At 43.2% G+C, this 21,183-nt stretch overlaps 1 protein-coding gene across 5 annotated transcripts in view; it reads right to left on the reverse strand.

Annotated features, from left to right (window-relative positions):
• Positions 1 to 21,183, reverse strand: part of ddr1 (discoidin domain receptor tyrosine kinase 1) — a 39,544-nt gene that overhangs the window by 12,113 nt on the left and 6,248 nt on the right. For all 5 annotated transcript variants that reach the window (XM_056380191.1, XM_056380189.1, XM_056380192.1 and 2 more), the window contains exons 2-9: positions 13,973 to 14,130; positions 10,710 to 10,812; positions 7,771 to 7,846; positions 7,406 to 7,558; positions 6,517 to 6,664; positions 5,219 to 5,321; positions 4,102 to 4,288; positions 1,054 to 1,303 (exon numbers count right to left, since the gene is read on the reverse strand). In XM_056380191.1, the coding sequence (XP_056236166.1) occupies positions 1,054 to 1,303; positions 4,102 to 4,288; positions 5,219 to 5,321; positions 6,517 to 6,664; positions 7,406 to 7,558; positions 7,771 to 7,846; positions 10,710 to 10,812; positions 13,973 to 14,072 (1,120 nt within the window). In that variant the 5' untranslated portion in view covers positions 14,073 to 14,130. The remainder of the gene's footprint in view (positions 1 to 1,053; positions 1,304 to 4,101; positions 4,289 to 5,218; positions 5,322 to 6,516; positions 6,665 to 7,405; positions 7,559 to 7,770; positions 7,847 to 10,709; positions 10,813 to 13,972; positions 14,131 to 21,183) is intronic.

Raw genomic sequence — 21,183 nt, forward strand, 5'->3', positions numbered from 1 at the left:
GTGATACACAACATTTAATGAACCTGCACCCATATTAAAAACATCCAAAATTTATGTTTGATTAATGACTAAATGTGAGTCAGCTCTGGCCAATATGAGGCCGCACACTCGCATGATTTAGTCATTGTTGGTGGAGTACAGACCATGAACCGGACCGGTGAACTGGTGCAACATTTATCACTAGTCTGGACCGTGTCCAGCCACCAGACCACGGTTGGGTCAAGTCATTTCAGCTACCTGAGAACAGTGGGATTACTGAGCACTTTGCTGATTCTTATCACGCAACCACTGACAGTGTTTTTGAGTACAGAGGACAGTTTAATTAGTCACAGCAATCTCCGCTGGAGAGCAACAGAGGAGTCCTCTCTCTGACTTCCAATCAGATAGGCATAAATCCTATCTTCACAGGAGATATCGAATCCCCATCTCTGTTTGCCTGCAGTGGTGTGTTTCAGCCTGTAAACAGGAAGATAGTGAAGACAAGACAGCAGACAGAGGAGTAACGGGCTTTTTTCCAGTAAACCCTTTCTGATTCTGACTTTGATAAACTTTAAAATAAATTAGGAGAATAGAAAGAAATACTGACACAATGTCTATGTTTCTGGTTGGCCTATTTATTTACACCTTTCAACTTATTTGGGTAAAAATTTGCTTTGATCTTTTCCCAAAAAAAGTTCAATAAAACACAGCATTACGATTCTGTTGAATCGCCGCCAGCGACTACACGAGATGCTTGAGTGCCAAAAATACTGATACCGTCTGGAAATAAAATGTAGCTCATCAGATGAGGGTTCACTTCACCTGACTTAACTTTTACTTCAAGTATTTAAAGAATGCTGATTGGTCTTACACCTTTAGTACAACAATCTCTCAGGTATCTCTCTTTTTCTGTTGCTGCCGTCGATATTTAGTTATTGTTTGGGAAAAGTCTCATTTCCACTGGACCTCCGAGGCGGTGCCAGACATAGTTGCAAGGATATATAAGTGCAAAGCTTCGACAAAAGAAAAACTTCAATCAACTTCAACTTCAATTACTTCAATTCAGCTTCCTACCAGAGAGGAAGGATATCTCGCTGATGAGCAGCCAACGGTCAGCAAAGTAGAATTTGCAGCGGAGGATCTGTGCCGGTCGGCCACCCAGTGGGAGGGAGATGGGTCGTGAGGAGGGGTCCTTCAGATCGTCAAGGGGGACGGGCAGGGTGAGGGCGGGAGAGGACCAGGGCTGGAGGATGCCAGGCTTAAAAAGGCACTCTACCTTGCTGAAGACTCGGACGCCCTGGGTGTGGCGGTTGTTACTGTGCACCTAGAGGAAGGAGATGAGTGTGCGAGTGCAGATAAGAGAAAAGAAAGAGGGCAGATGAAGGAGGGGAGAGGGTGTAATCAATTAGAAAACTATCTACACATCTGAATTAGCTCGACCTCCGTACAAACATCTTGAAAACTCTGGGAAACATTGGCCCCTTATTCATTCCGTATTTGTGAAAATGGAAGAGATTCAATTAACACGCAGAATTAATGACACATTCTCATCCTGTTCTGCCGTAATTGCTTTGGCACAACTTGAGCTTAGCTGAGCGGGACTGCAAATTAAGAAAATAAGAATACAGCAGGGAAGAGAAGGGATGGAAAAAACTGAAAGTGTATGACGGAAGAGAAGAGCAACGGAGGAGAGCAGGGGATATATCTCTGCTGTTTTTACAGGCCGGGAAAGGAAGACGAATCCATAAAAGCTGAACTAATATATGAGGCGTCATTGTGGCTGGAAGAAGGAAGAGGAGCTTGAGGAGAGGAGATGGAGGAAGATGGAGAGTGTTTAAAAGAGCGAGTGAGAGGTCAAATCTATAGATCTGAAAGATAGAAAATTAAAGGAGGAGATGGTGGGAGATCTTTTTTTTTTCCCCCTGAGGTGGTGCAAAGGGTGCTCTGACAGGCTAGCTATTAACTTAGCACTTATTGCAGGGACAGCCACTCTAACCTCATCCACATGTTAATGCATGCGCGTGAACACACACACACACACACACACACACACACACACACTAGATGCAGGAAGAAAAGCTGCACCAGATGCTGAGTCGACATGTAACTGATTCTATCTGGAAAGGGACAAAATGGGGTGTGTTTTTGTTGGTGGTGGGGGTCTAATAAGTCAACAGAACCCAGGTAATTCACTACTCCTTCAGGGAATACAGCTCCAGTGACCTGCACTAAGCTTAATTTGGGAGCGTAACATTGCATTCATTATGTTTCGCTTGTTTCATCATAAATCTAACCTACATTATGAATTCCCTCTGATCTTTTTGTTTAGTTGCCTCATCTTTCACATGCGCTTACAAAGTAAAGTTCTGCATAAATTCCCAAAGGACAGAACTGGATCTTTACAAAAAACGATCAGAGTGAGTCCCCAGTCTGTCTGTTACAAGTCTTGTAGGAAGTGGCGGCTATGACCGACAAAGGGTCAAAGAGCAGATTTCCCCTTGGAAGTGATTAGACACAGGTTAAGGAACTCTGACCTGCAGAGACAAGTCGGGCTAGAATGAGGTTCAGGTTCCCATTCTTTATTTATTTGACCTGTGTGTCTGACATATCCGCCGTGCCAAGCCAGAATAACAATGCATGTCAGCTGAGGTTAGTGTGGGAAAACCACTGGGGAAAAGGCAAGAAAAACAGGATAAGCCTAGGAAAAACACTTGGAATACCGCTGGGAAAGATTTTAAAAAGGTAACTGAGAAACGCTGGAATAATAATAACGAATATGTGAAGAAAAAAAACAGAGAGAGAGAGAGAGAGAGAGAGAGAGAGAGAGAGAGAACAAACAGAAATTTTGGATCTCAGTCAAAACCAGGCTTCTAAAACATGTCATTTTATAACACTGGGGATTCGTGCTGTTCCGTATACACATGTTTAGAGTGAGTCACACCCAAACCGACATACCAAACCACGTCCAACGAGACAACACAGTTATAACTCAAACTGGGTTGCTTCATATTATCATCCCCTCCGCTGCTCCACATACTAACCCCAAAAGCTACGCAGATGCACAAACAGACTGTGATGCAACTCGGTGGCACCCAGAGATCTGGGCACAGATGCACTATCCCATGATAAACAATGGCACATTAAAACTAATTAAATGGCTGCAAAGCTACATTCTGGTGAGATGGCAGATTAAAAAAGTTATTCCAGATAACAGGAAAGAAAAGGGATAAACAAACGTAACCGTGCAATTGGAGGTTCATTTTAAAAGTTTACACACTGGTTGGAGCCACAGGAATTTCATGCAAAAAGAAACAATCAGCTTAATGTCCTGCCATAAACACAATGACATGCTTGTCTTGTGCTAATGAGATAATTAATTAACCAAATCAATGTATTAATGAACAAAGTGTTCTTTGTCATCTTCATTGTCTTTTCATAAGGAGTAAAGTTGCATAAAATCAGTATTACTATGCAGATTTATGCATCAAGGTGCTCCAAAATCTAATCAGATCAGTTACACTAAAGCGGGAACAAGCGAGGAAAGTTTCCATTACTGCTCTGTTTTTTTTAAATTAGTTTTTGGCGTTTTTGTGACTTTTTTAACTGTTAAGATACAGACAGGAAACATGGTGATTTAGGATACAATGTATGACATGCAGCTAAAGCCCCCAGCTGAAATTGAATGTGGAACCTTGCAGTTATAATGTGGAGTATGTGTCTTACATACAAAGGCTATGAGGAGGCCCTTTGTACGGTTCCTGAGTTACTGTGCTGAAAAGAGAGAGTCCAATGGGAGAAGGATGTTCTCTCTCACATTCATTTACACACAGCAACACAGGAAAGACACAAAAAAGATCTGATGTAGGATGGGATAAAAGAGAATGTGCATAAAACTTGTGCGCTCTGTAGATTCAGTATCATCTCCTGCCTAAAAATCCAGATTTTAGAAAGATGGTCTCCCTGAAGACCAAGACCCAGACCATGAACCGGGGCTTTTAGCCACGATGACATCTCTGATTTACAGGCAGCGCAATGCCAGAGGAATAACAACGTCCTGCATAACCCTCTCACGTTCAGCAACACATGCACCATCAGACTCAAACACCAACGTTCACCGCCTACCTGCATGTTGTGGAAGACACGTGGTTTCTCAAAGTGGAACTCAATGTCCACGCTGCCTTGCCCAAGGGCTTCCCGGCTCCAGCCCAGGTAGTCGTACCCAGGCCACACCCTCAGCTCCTTAGTTTGTATGAAGTCATCTCCACCAAGGACACCGTCACACAGCTGACCCAGACCTCCAAACTGCATCCTGCACACACACACACACACACACACACACACACACACACACACACACACACACACACACACACAGCACTGTACAGGTTAACATTTAGCTCTGTGCAGAAATAATGCTGGACACTGCTGCAGACTGCTTGTCACTTTCTATTTCTAAAGACATTCATGAGCCAGCATGCAAAGATGCATAAATAAGCATATATACATAGATGCACATTCAAGCAAGCTGGCGCACGCACCACAGACACACACACACACACACACACACACACACACACACACAGACCTCAGTACAAGTAAAGCAACACAACAGGATCCCCTAATAGATCCCCTTGCTCCCAGCCCTTTGAGTTTCTCCCTTACACACACACACACACACACACACACACACACACACACACACACACATCTGCTACAAATACATCTGGATTACATCAAAATTGTTAGCTCACCTGCTAGCAAAACATTTCAGCCCCATTAACCACAGCCCCCATAAACCCCCCCACCCACCCTCCCCACAAATTCCTAGTTCACCCCACTTTGCTCGCTGCCAAAACATTACAGCCAGGAAACACGCCTCAAATCCCTGAGCAACTAAAAGAAAAAAAAAAATGAATGTCATTCCCTTTCGATTAGGCGGACCCCAGAATAAACTAAGTCAAGAAAGGATTTGGCTGAGACCCCTCCTCAGTGGTAACATGTGATGAGAGCTGGGGAGAAGCTTTTGGAATTCCATTGATCGAGGCACATTTCACTCCACAGTGTTGTAACACTTGTGAATCTTTATCGTAATCGTTTTGCCGAGGCTGTGGTGTCTGTACATTTCCATGAAAACGAAATCCAAAAAGGGCAGTTTATGGGAATCTATGGAAATTAGATGCTTACTCATACATAAAAATGAAAAATAGTAAAGAAGCCTTAGTGCGGCTGAAAATCTTACCCTTGCTCAGTGCTCCCATCATAGGTGGAGTCGTTTAGGTAGACAGACATGCCAGGCAGCTGCATGACGTGACCCACTGGAGCTGTGTAAGCCTTCAACCCGTCTGAGTGACAGAAAATATTCAACATTAACCATCTGAGTGTTGGACTAAAACATGCTTTTTGTAGTTTTCTGTTAAAAGATACACACGTGCACCAGCTGCATGTGAGGCATCTTTAATTTGTAAAGCTTTTAATTTTAATCATGCGCAACTACATGTTGACTGAGCCAAGATTCAACAGTAATCACTGCCGCGGGGGAAATGGCTACAGCTGCTTTCTAAGTAGTAAAACAAACGTAGAGGTCCACTGCTCAAACCTGTGCTGTCCAAGCCACCATTAGCAGCGAAACTTAAGCCTCTACCCGCCAATACACAGCTAATCAGCCCAGTCCCAGAGAACTGAGGTGACGTCAGCAACACAGACTACAGCCCCGCCGCTCTGCTACCCATAATAAACAATACTTCACATAGGATTTACAGTATTTGTGCAGTATGCTCTGTTTTTCACACCAATGAGTGTCTCAGGATGTGGTTATCCACTCAGATGTGCATCTCATGCACCTGCGTGGGGGTGTGTGAGGGTCATGAAGGTCCATCTCAAATGTAGAACAATAAACACAGGGAAGACGCCGTGCCGCCACATGATCTGATACGAGGTGAGATCAGAGACTGACTATGTAAAACTTGACATTCTGTAGATACTCGATAATGTCTGGCTTGTGGAGCTGCACTGCCTCAGAATCAAAATGAGAGCATATTTTTTAGAGGTGGTCTTCACTGAAGACACAGACCGTGGAAGGGGGGCTTGACTTGGCGACAGCTCTGATTTACAGGCAGCCCAGTGCAGCCTGTCTGAGGGAGGTGGATGGGGCAGGAGAGAAGTTGAGCCAGTCATAAATACTCAGTTAGTCAGTGTTGTGCTTCAGGAAACATGGAGACCAACACCATTTATTACTGTGTGACTTATTTTATCCAGGCAAATCCCACTGAGGATGTAAATTTGATGCAATACCTCAAATCGATGCAAGGGATGTATGGCGAAAACACGCACGCACACTCATAATAATTATCATCGAACAAATCCCCCCCGTTTCCTATCTGATACAGAAGTAAATCTAGGATGATAGCGAACTCATTTACCTTTACCATATGAAATGTGATCTGATTTATCAAGCTCTGGAGGGCATGCCTCAGAATACACAGACAAAATGAATACCTAAGTAGGCAAAAAAAAGCAGCAACGGCAACACACGCTTACCGTCCCATACGCAACCGTAGAGTTCCACCCGAAGGCAAACACTCATTACCCGGTCAGCCAGGGGGTAGAAGCGCACCATGCGGGCGACGATGGGGGGGCCCAGGTCTTTCAGCACGATATCATAGGTGTTCTCATTACCGGACACCACCTAGGGGAGAGAGATACAAATATTCAATCACACATTTACATCGCCCGTCTCCCACCTTATCTGCAAGGTTGAATAATCTCGCCTGAAGGCTCTGACTTTTTATTCAGAGTGTGTCTTCAAAATCTGTTAATCTAAGAAGAGCACAAATGAACTGACTGAACTTCTTCTTTAATACACAAAGGTGTCAAGATTGACAGACTTTTCGAGTGAGAGCTTCAGGAACAGTTTTTTGTAGGAGCAGCTTTTATCTAAAAGATTTACATGGGCTTGCAATATCTGAATGTTTGTTGTGTAGCAGTCTCCTGAAATCATATCTACTTCTCTAAAAACACTGGTCGTCTGCGGTCTGTATTTCCATCATTTCATGTAGTAGTGGTACAAAATACAGTGCAGAACTGAAGCACAACAGGAGGTGCTTCTATCTGAACAGGGTTAAGGTTTTCATCAGATGGTGTTGAAAAAATCCAGCAGTGAAGGCTGCTTCTGTAGCCTGAACAGACACTGCTCCACTTCTAAATAAATAATGGATCAAATGCAGATGAATAATAACACAACGTTTATACTCAGCAGCCACAGGATAATGAGCTGTTTCCTATCAGTAACGGATACCTCATTTTCCTTAGGTTAAGTTCCAAGGTTCCAAGCTCATTGAATAACATTCAAACTATCACTTCCCTTCATTTGTGTGCACACGAGACGAGACAGCGGGCTCCAGCTCTGTTGTAAATAACTCTTTCTTACTTCCTGGCTCCAGCGGTCCCTCCAGGTGATCCATTTCACTCCGTCTCGAGAGTAGCGGAGCCGATAGCTGCGAGCAAACTCCTGGCCGTGCCCGTCGGCGTGACGACCCTGGGTACCAACCAGAGCCAGGAAGTGGAGTTTGTGCAGGTCAATCTACGAGAGACAGATAATACATTATCAAAACACAGGGAAACAGCTCGCCTTGCTCTGTCAAAAGGTGGCGCACAAAACACTTTCCGCACAGATTAAACAAACAAGATGTATCATGTTAGTTAGTAAGCGTCAGTTGTGGTCGTAGGTACATAATTTTGATTATGATAATTATTATGACAACAAATCAGAGCGGAGTAAACTGAGTATCCGACCTGAAGGTATTCTGATCCACTGGGGAAAACGGCTCCTGCAGGACACCACGCTCCATCCCCCTCTCCAGTACTCAACCTGAGAGAAACAAACAAGCAGAGAGAGAGAAGGTGGTTGATACTGTGAAATAACAAATTGAGAAAAACTAACAACGACATTTTTAAAATAAAAACCCAACAGAGAAAGCTCACTAAATCCCAGGTCCATACCCAAACATTCACAAACACACCCGCAACAACACTGACTACATCAAAACCCACAGTGCTGGCAGCATGCAGAGGTACAAGTGAGAATTCAATACAAACAGTCCGACTCTCCTCCACCAACATACATATTGGATTCCATGGCAGCCAAAAATTCACATAAATGAGGCAATGTTGTCTGAAACCGAGAAATGCAGCGATACAGAAACCTGGCTAAAGACACGCCGTAGGTAATAGAGAGAGGGAGAGCGAGAGAGAGAGAGACTGCAGGCACATGGAAAATGCAGGGAACGCATTAGGCTCGTGAACAAGAAGAGAAAGAGAGAAGAAAGGAGCAGGAGTGGAAATGACTAGCTCTTTCACATTCTTCAAACCTCACAACAAGGTCTGGTGTGTAACGTCAGGATCTTTACTCGCAGCTCCTCAGGCCCGCTACGACCACACACATGCACCACTAAAAGATTTTCACTCGATGTGACCTTCTTCAATCCAGTCTGAGAAGAAAAGTACATACTACCACCACATATTGGCCACATGAAGACCACAAAGTTGGCTGTGTGTCTATGTGTGTGTGTGTGTGTGTGTGTGTGTGTGTGTGTGACTCGTTTCGAGGAGCTTTGCAACAGACGCCAGGCCACAACCATGCTCTGACCGCTGCGGGGCTTCTCCCAAAATGAAAGCTGCTGCTCAGACCGCCAAAACAAATCACTATATCAACTCGGTCACGCTGACAGTGGAGCTAATATTTCAATCCATCCTGTTCTCCACTTGATGGGTGAGATCATGCAGCCGGAAACCGCGAGATGATATCAACACATCAGAGCTCCTCAGAGTGTCCTGTGATGGAGGGAGGCGGCGGGAGACGGAGGGATGAGGAGGGAGAAAGGAGGAATGTGGCTGGGCAGAGTTCAGTCCGACGTGCACCAGCCAGCGGGATTAACATTACGGCAAACTGCTCTGCCAAGTGCCTCACTCTTTCTCCTATTTCTCTCTGTCCCTCTTTTGCTTCCTAACTAAAATACCAGCCAATGATTCATTCCTCTCTCCTTGTTTTCAGTTCCCTCCATCTTTGCGCCACTCCCTCACACCAACGTGCTGATATATCACTGCCCACCGAGTAAGAACAGCCATGAAAAAAAATAATACCTACTAGATCTGTATCCCTCACTCCCTCCCTTAACACAACACCCTCCTTCAATCCCTGTTTTCAAATTAATTCCTCTCCGACTGTCACCACACCATAGCTGCGATCCACCTCTCACTTGTTTTCTTTTTTCTCACTGTCAGCTGCTTTCTCTGTTTTCTCTCTTTCTGTCTCAGTGTCTCCCCGGTGTATCTTAAAAAGAGCTAGGGCTAATAATCATTTCCACATGGATAGACACTCAGCCAAGAGAGCCAGCCAAACAGACCAATGGAGACAAATGAACACACACACACACACACACACACACGTGATCCTGCGAAGGCCCGTACACATGGCTGTAGCATGTTTTGCCTCTCATGACTCTGACCTTGCTGCCAGACAGACAAGGTGGTAATATAATTACCCAGTGGGTTTTAGAAAGACACACACTATCATCTTCTGTCATAATCTAATAGACCTCTGACGAATTACTTTAGCATGGTGCCAACACGCTGGGAAAAAAAAGGCATGCAGACAAACACATCAGTCCACAGTGACATGTGGATGAGCACGAGAATATCTTATTCCTGTAACAGTGCTGTTACTTACTGTTACAGTCAGCTGACACAACAGTAGCTCTTTTAAAAAGGTCACTCTAACTAAACAGTTACATAATTACTAGTCAAGTGCAATGGCCAATGTGACATTGTGACCCTCACGGTTTTAATGCAAAGACTGATAATACAGCCCGATTAATCAGACCAAATGACGCCTTATTCATTATATGAAACTGCTGAACAAATCTGAGATGCAGGCGGTGATTCAGATGTCTGGGGCCAGGTAATTAAATTTGCCCTATCAAGCAGCAACCAATCATCCCATTCAGTGCAGCCACTCAAACTGGTGATTATGTTTTCTTTGTAACAATGACTTAAAAAAAAAAAGTAGGACAAACCAGATTGAAAAGGCTACACCTGTTGTGGTGCAGGTTTTAACCCATTAACATCCAATAATATACATTTTCCATTGAAGCTGATCATTTTGCTGTTTTAGAAATTTGTTGTTTTAAAAAAAAATGTCTTTACATGGTCGTGTGTGCAGCCTGCACTGGTTTATCTCACGACAACAAACCAATGACTGCCAGGATAAAATATGTTATACAAGAAATAATTTGTGAAATCTATCCATCTACAAAATGCTGCTTCTGTCTAGTGCATGAAATATCATCAATATCATCACAAAGCTGTAGGCTCTGCAAATCTTTAATACGGCAACTTATCACCAGCTGATAATCTTCAGTTTTGGTTTAACTACAGTGGTTTCACTTTTTCACCTCGCTGCAGTGATGTAGAAGTGTACTCCAGGGTGTGTCAGTACACTATGACATCACTAGTGGGTGTGGTTACAGGTGCAACTGAGTGATCAGTATTGCTGGGTGTGAACAGTGAAACACTGTTCTACAGCTTTGTGTTAAGTTAGTCTTTAATGTAGGTATGTGTGTGTACAGGAAAGCTGTTTGATTACAGTAATGAAAGTTACATAATTGGATACTTTCCAGCCTGGGCGCGCACACACACACACACACACACACACACACACAAACACACTTTCCTACCTTCCATGTTTGGCCTCAGTGGAGTCTGACCAGGCGCTGGAGGCAGTGATGTCAGAGTCTGGGATGGTGCCATCCTCCATCCCCAGGGCGTAACGACACTGAGCTGTAGGGGAGGATTGAGGGAAAGAGAGAGGGACAGAGGCCGGATAAAGACATGAGTAACACTCTCATTTGTATGGAGCACATGTCCAGGAGAAATTTAATATTTCCATTAGAGTGTCAGCAGCCATCATTGGTCACGGAGCATAATGTTGTTATGTCATCTCTGTGAAAACTTCCGGACTTCATGCTTCATAACCCACACAGACACAGTAGAGGGAGAAAAATACCAAACTCTACAATCATTTGTTCCACTTTGCTGAAATTTGGGACAGAATCTCTCAGGGTCCATCTGTCATGTGAAACTAAATAGCAGTGTTTTGCATCACTTATTCCACTAATTCCCCTTTGTCCTCTCAAAACTGACAACATCAAAGACAGTCATTAATAATTATATGCATCTTAATTGGCATGCTCATATTCCATAAAGTGGCCCTGTGAGACCCGATGACCTTCCTCCTCTGAGGTTATACCAGTCCTGTTTTTTTTTGTCCATTTGTCCTTCCATCTAGCTTTCCATCCCACACAAAGCCACCTCCTCGGGACTCCAGCGAACCTGCACAGACCCTGTTCCAGTTACCACTGCTTGGGGATTTACAGGAAGAGAACAAAAGAGAGAAAGAAACGAAGGGCGAACTCAAGAACACAGACAGGTCTCGAATATCTGTGCTGACTGGGCTCCAGCGGCAGCATTATCAAATGATCCAGATAGCATGGTCCCAGGAAGGGATTACCCAACGACCCAGCCATCCACTCTGAAGCCAGTCATGAGGAGGAGGTGGTGGAGGGGGAGGTGAGAGGCTGAGGGAGGGGTTGGGTAGTGATAAAGTGGAAAGGGGTACTGACAGTGATATGGACGGGAAGCTGAGGGTGACAGAAAGAGGCAGGGGTGGGGGTGAGCGTCTAACTCAGTTTCTGTCATTGAGTCAGCGGACAGGAATGTTGGGCTGGATGACAAACCCTAAAAACCCCGACGGGTGCAGCAGACACACATATATACACAGTTCATCCGTACCCTGCGGACAGGTGCCCATTTCATTACACCATCATCATCAACACACATTGCCAGTCAACACCCCGCAATCTTTGCCTCTCTCTCTCTCTCTCTCTCTCTCTCTCTCTCTCTCTCTCTCTCTCTCTCTCTCTCTCTCTCTCTCTCTCTCTCTCTCTCTCTCTCTCTCTCTCTCTCTCTCTCTCTCTCTCTCTCTCTCTCTCTCTCTCTCTCTCTCTCTCTCTCTCTCTCTCTCTCTCTCTCTCTCTCTCTCTCTCTCTCTCTCTCTCTCTCTCTCGGTGTGTCCTCTGCTTTCACCTCCTGTTTTTTGTTTTTCATTTTTCATGAAACTTTAGCCCACGTATCAAAACATTTCTACTCAAACTATCAAACTTGATTCAGTTCTTTCTACAAGATAAAATGTGTGGGTGTCTGTGTTTGTATGTGTGTGTGTGGAAAAGTCCGTCCATCTATCTCCAACTGTTTGTTTTTCAATCGATCCAGCTACAAATCCCAGTTTCATTTAGTGCAGACACGCACGGTCCATAAATCTGCAGATCACTCAGCAGACAATTACTCCACAAGAATTTCTGTTAGGGCTATAACTAACAACTATGTCTATTATTTGTTGTTAATCTGGCAGTTATTTTTTGAATAAGCACTTGCTCATAATTAGTCACAATCTCAAACTCCTTGAGCCCAAGGTGACGTCTTCAAATCACTTGTTCAACAGCCCAAAAACCTAAAATATTCAGTTTACAATCACATTAGATAAGGAGAAGCAGCAAAAACCAGCCATGCTATTGGCTCTGTGAGGCTGTGCACAGCAGCACTTTGAGCTGAGTTCATTTATTTATTATTAACTGTTATTATTATTATCAACAATGAGCTTTCCCATAGGGGATAAATAAAGTATCTATCTATCTAAATGCTAATCTCAGAATGCTAACAAGCTCACAATGACAATGCTAACATGCTGAAGTTCAGTTGGTAGAGCATTTGCCATGTTCATCATTGTAATTAAGTGTATTAGCAAGCTGGAATTTGGTAATTAGCACTAAACACAAAGTACAACTGGGCTTGATGAGCATGCTGTCACTTTCACAGATATTTGGACAAACTGAAATTTTGACCTGATGTCGGCACTAGACAAAATGTTAAAGGATCAGCTGTGTTATTACCATCATCAAACTCACCACATCTCCCATCTATCCATCCAATACTTATTGAGATCTTTCAGATCAACAAACCGACAGATAGCATGACAGCATTGCCAATACACTTTTTTTGTCAGTCAACTGGTCAATTAGTTGATCAGCGGTTTCCGCTTTAATTCAGTCATTTAAGTCATTCGTCAAGCAAAAACGCTGAACATTCACTAATTCCAGTTTCCCAAATGTGAGGATCTGCTTTTTTTCTGCTGAGTATCATAACATCAAAAACTGAATATATTTGGGTTTTGAACAGTTTAATGGATTAAAAAAAAAAAAAAAAAGAAGCCATTTCAAGATGTAACTTTGGGCTCTCAGGAATCATTCATAGACTACAGAATCAGCATATAATTAAAACAATAGTCACAAAAACATCCTTGCTCTCTTTCACAGTCTGGCTGCTGCAGCAGAGGGTTGACCACGCTGCACACAGTCTCTTCTGGTTATACCTGGTTGGCTCACATTAACTGACCCCTCATGCGTTCCCTTTCCCCGACATTTTGACTGACACTTTCACGAGCTGCCTGTGCATTAGCAATCTTGACGAGCCAGGGTAGGAGGAGAGGGGGGGGGGGGGGGGGGGGGGGGGCTGCCCAGCTATCTCGTTCTCCTATTACACACGACCGGCTGGCAGACAGGGAGAGGACACAGGATAGCCTGTTGATAGCGGACGGAGAATGAGCCTTACGGATCTGAGAATGTGAGGGGAATGTCAGAGCCACAGGACAGACGATCGCTGCGCCCGTGGACAGGAGGAAGGGAGTGAGGGGTTTGAAAATGCAATCATGTCTGAGTTTGTGGCAGTAAAAAAACAACTTTGAAATGTGACAAGCTGTTTCAGACAAGGCAGTTTTTTTTGGGGGGTGGGCGAAAAAAACAACAAAAACAGAAAAAAAAAAAAGAAGAAAAAACGCACAATTTATCTATCACAATTTAGATGTTCTCTTGACTTGACATCCTACCTGGGTTAAAGTGCCACTCATGTTCCTCTGAAGACGACACCAGTGCCACCAGGACTGTGAGCACAGTGACAGGAAACAGCCGCAGGGAAGGCGAGGCCATGACAGCAGCAACACACCTGGTTACCTGTCCGGAGACACGCTGACGACCACAGGCATACCTGTCACAGAAAGAGAGAGATATTTTAGGTCTGGATCCACTTTAGGATTCTTGTCTGTGGCTGTTGAAACTGAACCGACCACCATAAAAACACAATTAATTTCATTTTCACACATGAAACATTTACTCATGCAGCTGTAGCCTGAGCCCGCTGAGCTCACAAACTCAACATCTCTATCAATAACTCAACTCTCTGTATCAAATCCTCTTAGTCCAAGGCACGTAGCATGTCTCAGTCATTTGTTTCTCAACGTTATGCATGCCCAGCTCAGGCCGGACCCCAGAGGAGCGAGCACAAAGCCACAAAACAAAGGCCACGTTCACAAGCTAATTTGTTTTCGTCTCTGGCAGGCGAATGCCGTGATACAATAATACTTTGCTGCCTTTAGAAAGGGTACAAACAGCTTGGTAATTGAAGATGGTATAATTAGCCGGCCCCATTTACTCCCAGATAATTTTATTCCTTCTGTATTTGAAATACCAATCATTTCTCCAAATTACTGATTTCAAACCTACTTTTCCCTAATAGGGCGAAGCATATTTGGAGCACCCAGTTAGAGATACTTCTTTGGAATAAATAACAAACAGATGAAGCAGTAAGATTGGAGAGATGAAAACCAATGAGTGCCAGAGAAGAGAAGGACAGATGTCAAAGTATTTTTGAGTTAAAGGGGATGCAAACACGGTTTGTGCTAGTGTAGCACAAAGTAAATGACTTGCTTTTAACACCGCATCGCAGACGTTTTGTATGTGTTGTTAAGTGACTTAAGATCCTTGAAAGATTCGAGCTTTGCCAAAACACCTACAGTCAGTTGTGAGTTTATTCTGTACATCTGCTAAAACTAATGCAGTCTAATATAACAGTAAAAGCAGTAAATCCTACAAGGCTTCAGTTTTTGTTGTTTATTCAACTTTACGATCATTTTGGAGGGCTGTGGTTTGTGATGCGGTTGAATTGTGTTGTGCTGTACAGAGAGGTGTTGAGAGGTGTAATATTTAGTTAACCCTCATCAATACAAAAGGGGTAGACAAAATATGTGGAATTACAGCCTCCAAATTGATCATACAAGTGAATCATTAACTCTAAAACCTGAACATTACGACCTTAATGAAGCTTGAATTTACTGCAAGTCTGCTGAAGATCTCATTATCTCATAGCTGGTACATAATAAACTGGCAACAGAGTTTCAAAATGACATAATACTCGAAGCTTTCTTCCAAAAAATCTTCTGTGCTTTTTGTCTGACAACACCAGCTTAATTTCACCAAATGAATATGTGAATTATAAAGGAAAAAAAATCTGCACATTTCATAGCTCTGTCCCTTGTGCATATTTTACTTTTGAACGTATCTGGGGAAGACTTCCAGTGGTGAGCAAGACGATGGAAAGAAACTTCATGATAAGTGGAAGTCTGAAGTGGGAGTGACAGCTGGGGGAGACAGAGGGGCCAGGCTGTCTTCCCTGTAGACCCTCTGTGTTTCAGATTCATCTCTGACTAGACTGCGACAGGCCGACAGCTGACACACAGCTGTAGTGACAGAAGATCGGAGGATGGGGGGGAGGTCAACCGGGGAGGGAGAATGTATGGAAACAGAGTGAATATAATAGTTAGTTCAGGCAGCACAACATGGCGGAGACGGTGGAACAAGAGCAGCGATGACACGGGTACATGTGTGTGTGTGTGTCTTTGGGAGGAGGGAGGCGGTGCAGAGAGGGTGACTTATGGCCTCACAGTGTGTGTATGCATGGGCACATGGGGTGCGAATGTGGGCATAGAGGAGATCTTAGGAATAGCCAGCCTGTGCAGCTGTCCTGAATGGGAGACGCAACACAACCGATCCATGGTGCATGTGTTCCAAGAGGGCAGAGAAACAGAGAGAGAAAGAGAGGCTGACACCTTTTTTTTTTTTTTTCTTTGCAGAAAAACACCCAAGTCCTCCAAATGAGTAAGTACGTGTGTACATATGCCAGATGACAAAATGGTGAAATATGGAGCTTACGGGACTAAGCTGCGTGTGCAAAATCAGAGCTGAGAAGCGGATGACTGGGGCCACAATTCCAAGACAATCACCATAACAACCACCACGATGTCAACAAACACTATCCTCGACAGCGTTTCATCGCTGTTTGTCAGTGAGGGGGGGGGAAAGGGAAACAAACTTTAATCTAACTCACCACAGAAAGACATGACAAACCCGGAAGAAAAGCAGACAAATGTTTTCGGCGAGCAGGAACAAACTCTAACCCTAACCCGCCGCCATCCGAGAACATTGTTGTTGGAAAAGTCAAGTGTTGTTGAACAGCTGTGGTTAGTGCTCATAGAGAGGGAGAAGGGCCCGCTGTGTTCTGGAGGAGGCAGCGCAGTGTGGAGCTCAAACTACTCTCTCACATTTTGTCTCAGCTAATCCATGAGCAGGACTAATGAATACTTATGAGCAGCTGCTGTTTCTGTCCCACAGAACGAAACACAACTGACAAGAGAGACAGAGTCGAGAGCAGAGAGACACACAGGATAACTTTTTTAGTTAGCAGCCATTGCATCATTAGAGATAGCTTGCCAGAGTCTCTATAATTAGATTGCTTCAGTAAAAAAAAAAAAAAAATGGTAAGACTGCCTTGGCACTGGTTAGCGTCTTTTCTAGAGAGGCCCTCGTGTTGGAACCATATGTTAGCATTCGTTGTTCTTTCCAGTTGTATAATAGAGCCAGTCCAAATGTCAGTACAGTGACCTAAAGGATTGCTCAGGTAGTTTTGCAGTTTCTGTCTCGTTTACTGAAAGTGTGCATGCTTTACATCACTGCTGAGCAATTTCCAAAGCATATCTTAACTTAGAGGCTTTTTTGGGATTTCCTCCCTTCCCGAAAGACATTAGTTTCAATGTGTCAGTGCAATATGAAAATCAGCTCACAGAGGCTCGGGACCTAAGAGAGGTAATCAATCACAGTCGATATGAAGTCCACTTTTTTCCCCTGTCACAGTCACATTATCAAAATCTGAGACTTAACAGAGCTCCTGAGCAGCATTCTAAGGAATGATGAAAAATTCACATTTCTGCATTTTACAGTGGCTGTGTTTGCTTATTATCCCAGTTTTACCTTTGCAAAACAAACCATCTGAATCCAGAAATTCTCAGCAGCCAATTTACAAATGAAGTGCTGTTGAATGAGAGTTGCTGTGTGAGAAACCAGCCCCTTCTCTCATCTTCTTGTACATTGATATCTTCTAATCATGTTTACTGTGATGGACAGCTGTCATGAGTATGTTTTATATCTGCAATTTCATATTAACTGCATTGCTAGACAATGTATGGAGAACAACTGTTGGTTAAAAGTAAAATAATTGAGTTTACAGCCATGTTAGCATCTATATGGAGGCTGTATTTAGGTGTAGCAGTACTATGAGCTAAATGCTAACGTCATCATGCTAACTTGCTCCCAGTGATTACATGCTGATGTTTGGCATGTTCACCAACGTAGATTAGAGTGTTAGCATGCTAACATAGCTGAGGATGTTGGGAATGTCATTAGTGTTGCAAGTATTTGGTCAAAAAACTAAAATACTGGATTAATTAAGATTTTGTCAATGTTACCGTGAAGGCAACAAGAATGTCTGTACCACACTTCATGGTGATCCATTCAACAGCTTTTGAGATATTTCTCTCAAAACCACACGTGAAGTTCATGGTGGCACTACAGGAAAAGTCAGGGGATCACCAGATTCACTACAGTTCATCCTCTGGGGAGCAGGAACATCTGTTTGAAATTTCATGGCAATCCATCCAGTAGTAGTCGAGGTATTTCAGTCTGGACCTTGAGCCACACTGCTTCCATAGCTAAAAACATCCCTTGCTCTCATTTGCATTACCATGTGTTGATAACTTATATAAAAATGTGTAGTTTGCTTTTGGAAAACGTCAGCAATAATGTAATAAACGTGATTTACAACATACACAACACCTCTCAGCCTTGATTCTTTTACGTTGTTCTTGTTCCATACACAGACCACGTGTGAAGTCTCCAATCATGGCCGGATAGAGTAACACACTGCCTCAGTTAGACGTGACTAATGGCCACTGGGGAGACGGGGAGTAGTGAGCTCTTTGTTTTGGATTTCCATTAGTGTGTGAGGAAGTTGGCCAGGTCGTACACACCGCTACCCTATGTGTCCTAGAAAGAAGGAAGTGCGAATTAATCTTCAATCTTCACAGCACTTTGAAGTGTGAGAAACAAGGTCCTGGGATGGCTTTTGAACAAACAAGCTTGGTTCTGTGTGACTCAGAGATGGTGTGAGTGAAATGCTGATCCCTGCGGGGCCACTGTTTCCTTGTTTCTACTGAAGACCCACTCCAGGGGAAGGCATAAGTTTCCTGCCTGCGCAAATCTGTTGAGGGGGTTTCTTCTATTCTCATCTTGAAATTACTGCCTACAGCTTACTTTGGTTAAATATTAAAATATCACTCAGTGTAATATTCTCTTTACTCTAAGCAGGGAAACAACAGCAGCAGCAACTGCCCCTCAGCTAGGGAGGATGTAAACTAAGAGGTTTGAGACAGGCTGAAGACATTTGCACTTGAAACTGAAAATACAGACCAATTCTAAAAATACCTACAGTAACGGAGGGTGAAGTGAAGACGTTGTGCCCCTCTGTTAGCTGCAAGTGTTGGTCATAGACTGGTCATCAAATTATACATCCGTGTGTCACAGTATTCATCCATACGAGGAAGTGCTAGTCACGACTGTGGAATCTGATTTTGTTGAATTTGTACCGCAGGTTGAGGAAGCAGGAGGGAAGGATGGATGAGTCACTTAAACAAGGTAATGAGAGTTGACGGAGGAGACAGCGACAGCGGCCGAGTCAGAAAAACAAATTAAACAGCAGCAACGAGAAAAGGAGAAAGTGCAGCATCTGACTGACGTATGACTCCAGGAGGTGGTGAATCATGATAAAGAAAGCATGGTAAGGGGATTGTAAAATAAGAACATGTTTCCTGGAATACTTTGCTTGCGCTTAACATCGAATGACTCATTATGACAGCTCAGCTTCCACAAAAATACCCAATTCAAAACACAATTTCCTGGTGGCAGACACATCAGAGCAGTGTAATAAAGCAGTGCTGTGCAACAATATAGCTCATAACAAATCTAATTCACAAGCTATAACAGTGGTGATAGCAGAGGGACCATAGCCGTGGCTCGATGATAGACCAAAAAAAGAAAGAAAGAATGAAAGAAAAACTGGTAAAAAAAAAAACGAATGTAACGAAGTTGGGTTCATTAGCATGCAGCTATAAAAATTGAAATCAATCATAACTAAGGATTGAAACTTCCATCTTTTCCCCTTTCGCTGCCTACTTTATACTTGGGAGCAGGTCCACTCGTCCCCTCAGTCCGTACCAGTTGCAGCATTGCTCAGCATATCTGCATGGCGGACAGAGACAAATGGTGACTGATTACCACAGGTTGGTCTGGCAAGTGAAGAATGCCCTCATCAACAGCAGCCACACAAGCCTATTTGTAAGTGTAGGGACAAAGGATTATGCTTGTAGCCAGACACACAATTTCTTTTGGTTTCTTGTTTGTTGTTTTGTTGGGTGTTGGAGTGGTGGGCTGATCAGGAAACATTGCCAAAATTCAAAGATTTTTACTCTTGTGGTAGGAGCTTGATTTGTTGAGGTGGTTTTACATTACATTACATTACAGCCAAAAAAGACACACATCTAAACTAGATTAAATCACACATTAAATGTGTATAATACACAGAATATCAATGTATCCAAGACCACAGTGCCTTCAAAAGCACAAGGTAGCACCAAACCAAAAACTACTTCAAAAGCCATTTATTTAAGAGTCCGATGGAGGTGGGCAGTTTTGTGTGCCAGAGTGGGAGGAGGCCATATTGATCATATTGTGCACATTTGTTCAGTGGTTCCTGGTAGAGTTTAGGATCAGCATCACAGACATATCAGCATCAGTATATACTGTATACTTATGGCCAATTATGACAAGAAATTGCAGCGCATCAATGCAAAAAAGGTTTTTGGCAACTTAGAATGAATGTCTCCGTTGTGTAGCTCATCAGCAAGTACGGAAAGTTTATTTTTCAGCTGTAAAATGACCTGCTTAGTACGTATTCTGGTCACATAACTTTAATAAACCTATTTAAGAAATTCTCATGAGAAACGAATATCAGCCCACGTATCTTTATAAGGTTCTTTCATCTCTCACATATGTGATATTTGTATCAGCCTCAAAACATCTAGTAATGGTCAGGCTCCATTTCCTGGTCCATCCTCATTAACAGGTTTCAACAGACTGAATCTAACAAATGATCCACAATAATAAATGCATACATCAGGGTTTTGCCTTCACAAACTATATAGGTCTAGTTGTCTAATTGGTTTTCTGGGGAACACGTTTACCCCGAGCCTTTTCTGCAGCCTGCGCCACAATGTCTCCGTCCTCTGAGAGCAATGTCACTGTTATTTTTCCTGATAAATTGAATGTTTGACAGCTCATATGTCCAACCTTTCTTCCAATTAAAAGTTTGTTGATTTTTCGCAAAAAAAAAAGGTTCTATCAATCATCACAAGAATTAGTGAGCTGCAAATTAAAAACACAAAGCAACCAGGTTTGCCCAGATTTTGTTCATGTAGCTACAAGCCTGCAGTACAAACAATATTTAGTCTGGACTGTTTTTTAATTACGCCTGCATCATTCTGCTACAATATTATGGCATCTGTAAAAGCAATCAAAAGGAAATAAGCCTGAAGAGGCACATAACAGCAACAACACATGACCCAGAAGGAGGTGCATTGCCTTTCGCATATGCAGAACAACTAAGAGTGTACTAAAATAAAACAAAAGAAGAGACGTTCTGTGAAAGCTGAAATATGACAAAGAACGGAGAGCATGACAAAAACACCAAAAAGTGAAGGCCTTGTTGGCACCTCTGCCAGTCAACATGATCTAAACAGAGTCGGCTGCCATGCGAATCAACTGAGTCCTCTCTCTGTGCAACACACGCAAAGGGAAAAACACCAGAACAGTGTGTGTT

The sequence above is a fragment of the Seriola aureovittata genome, chromosome 7, assembly GCF_021018895.1.
Source record: "Seriola aureovittata isolate HTS-2021-v1 ecotype China chromosome 7, ASM2101889v1, whole genome shotgun sequence".
Classification (NCBI taxonomy): Eukaryota; Metazoa; Chordata; class Actinopteri; order Carangiformes; family Carangidae; genus Seriola; species Seriola aureovittata.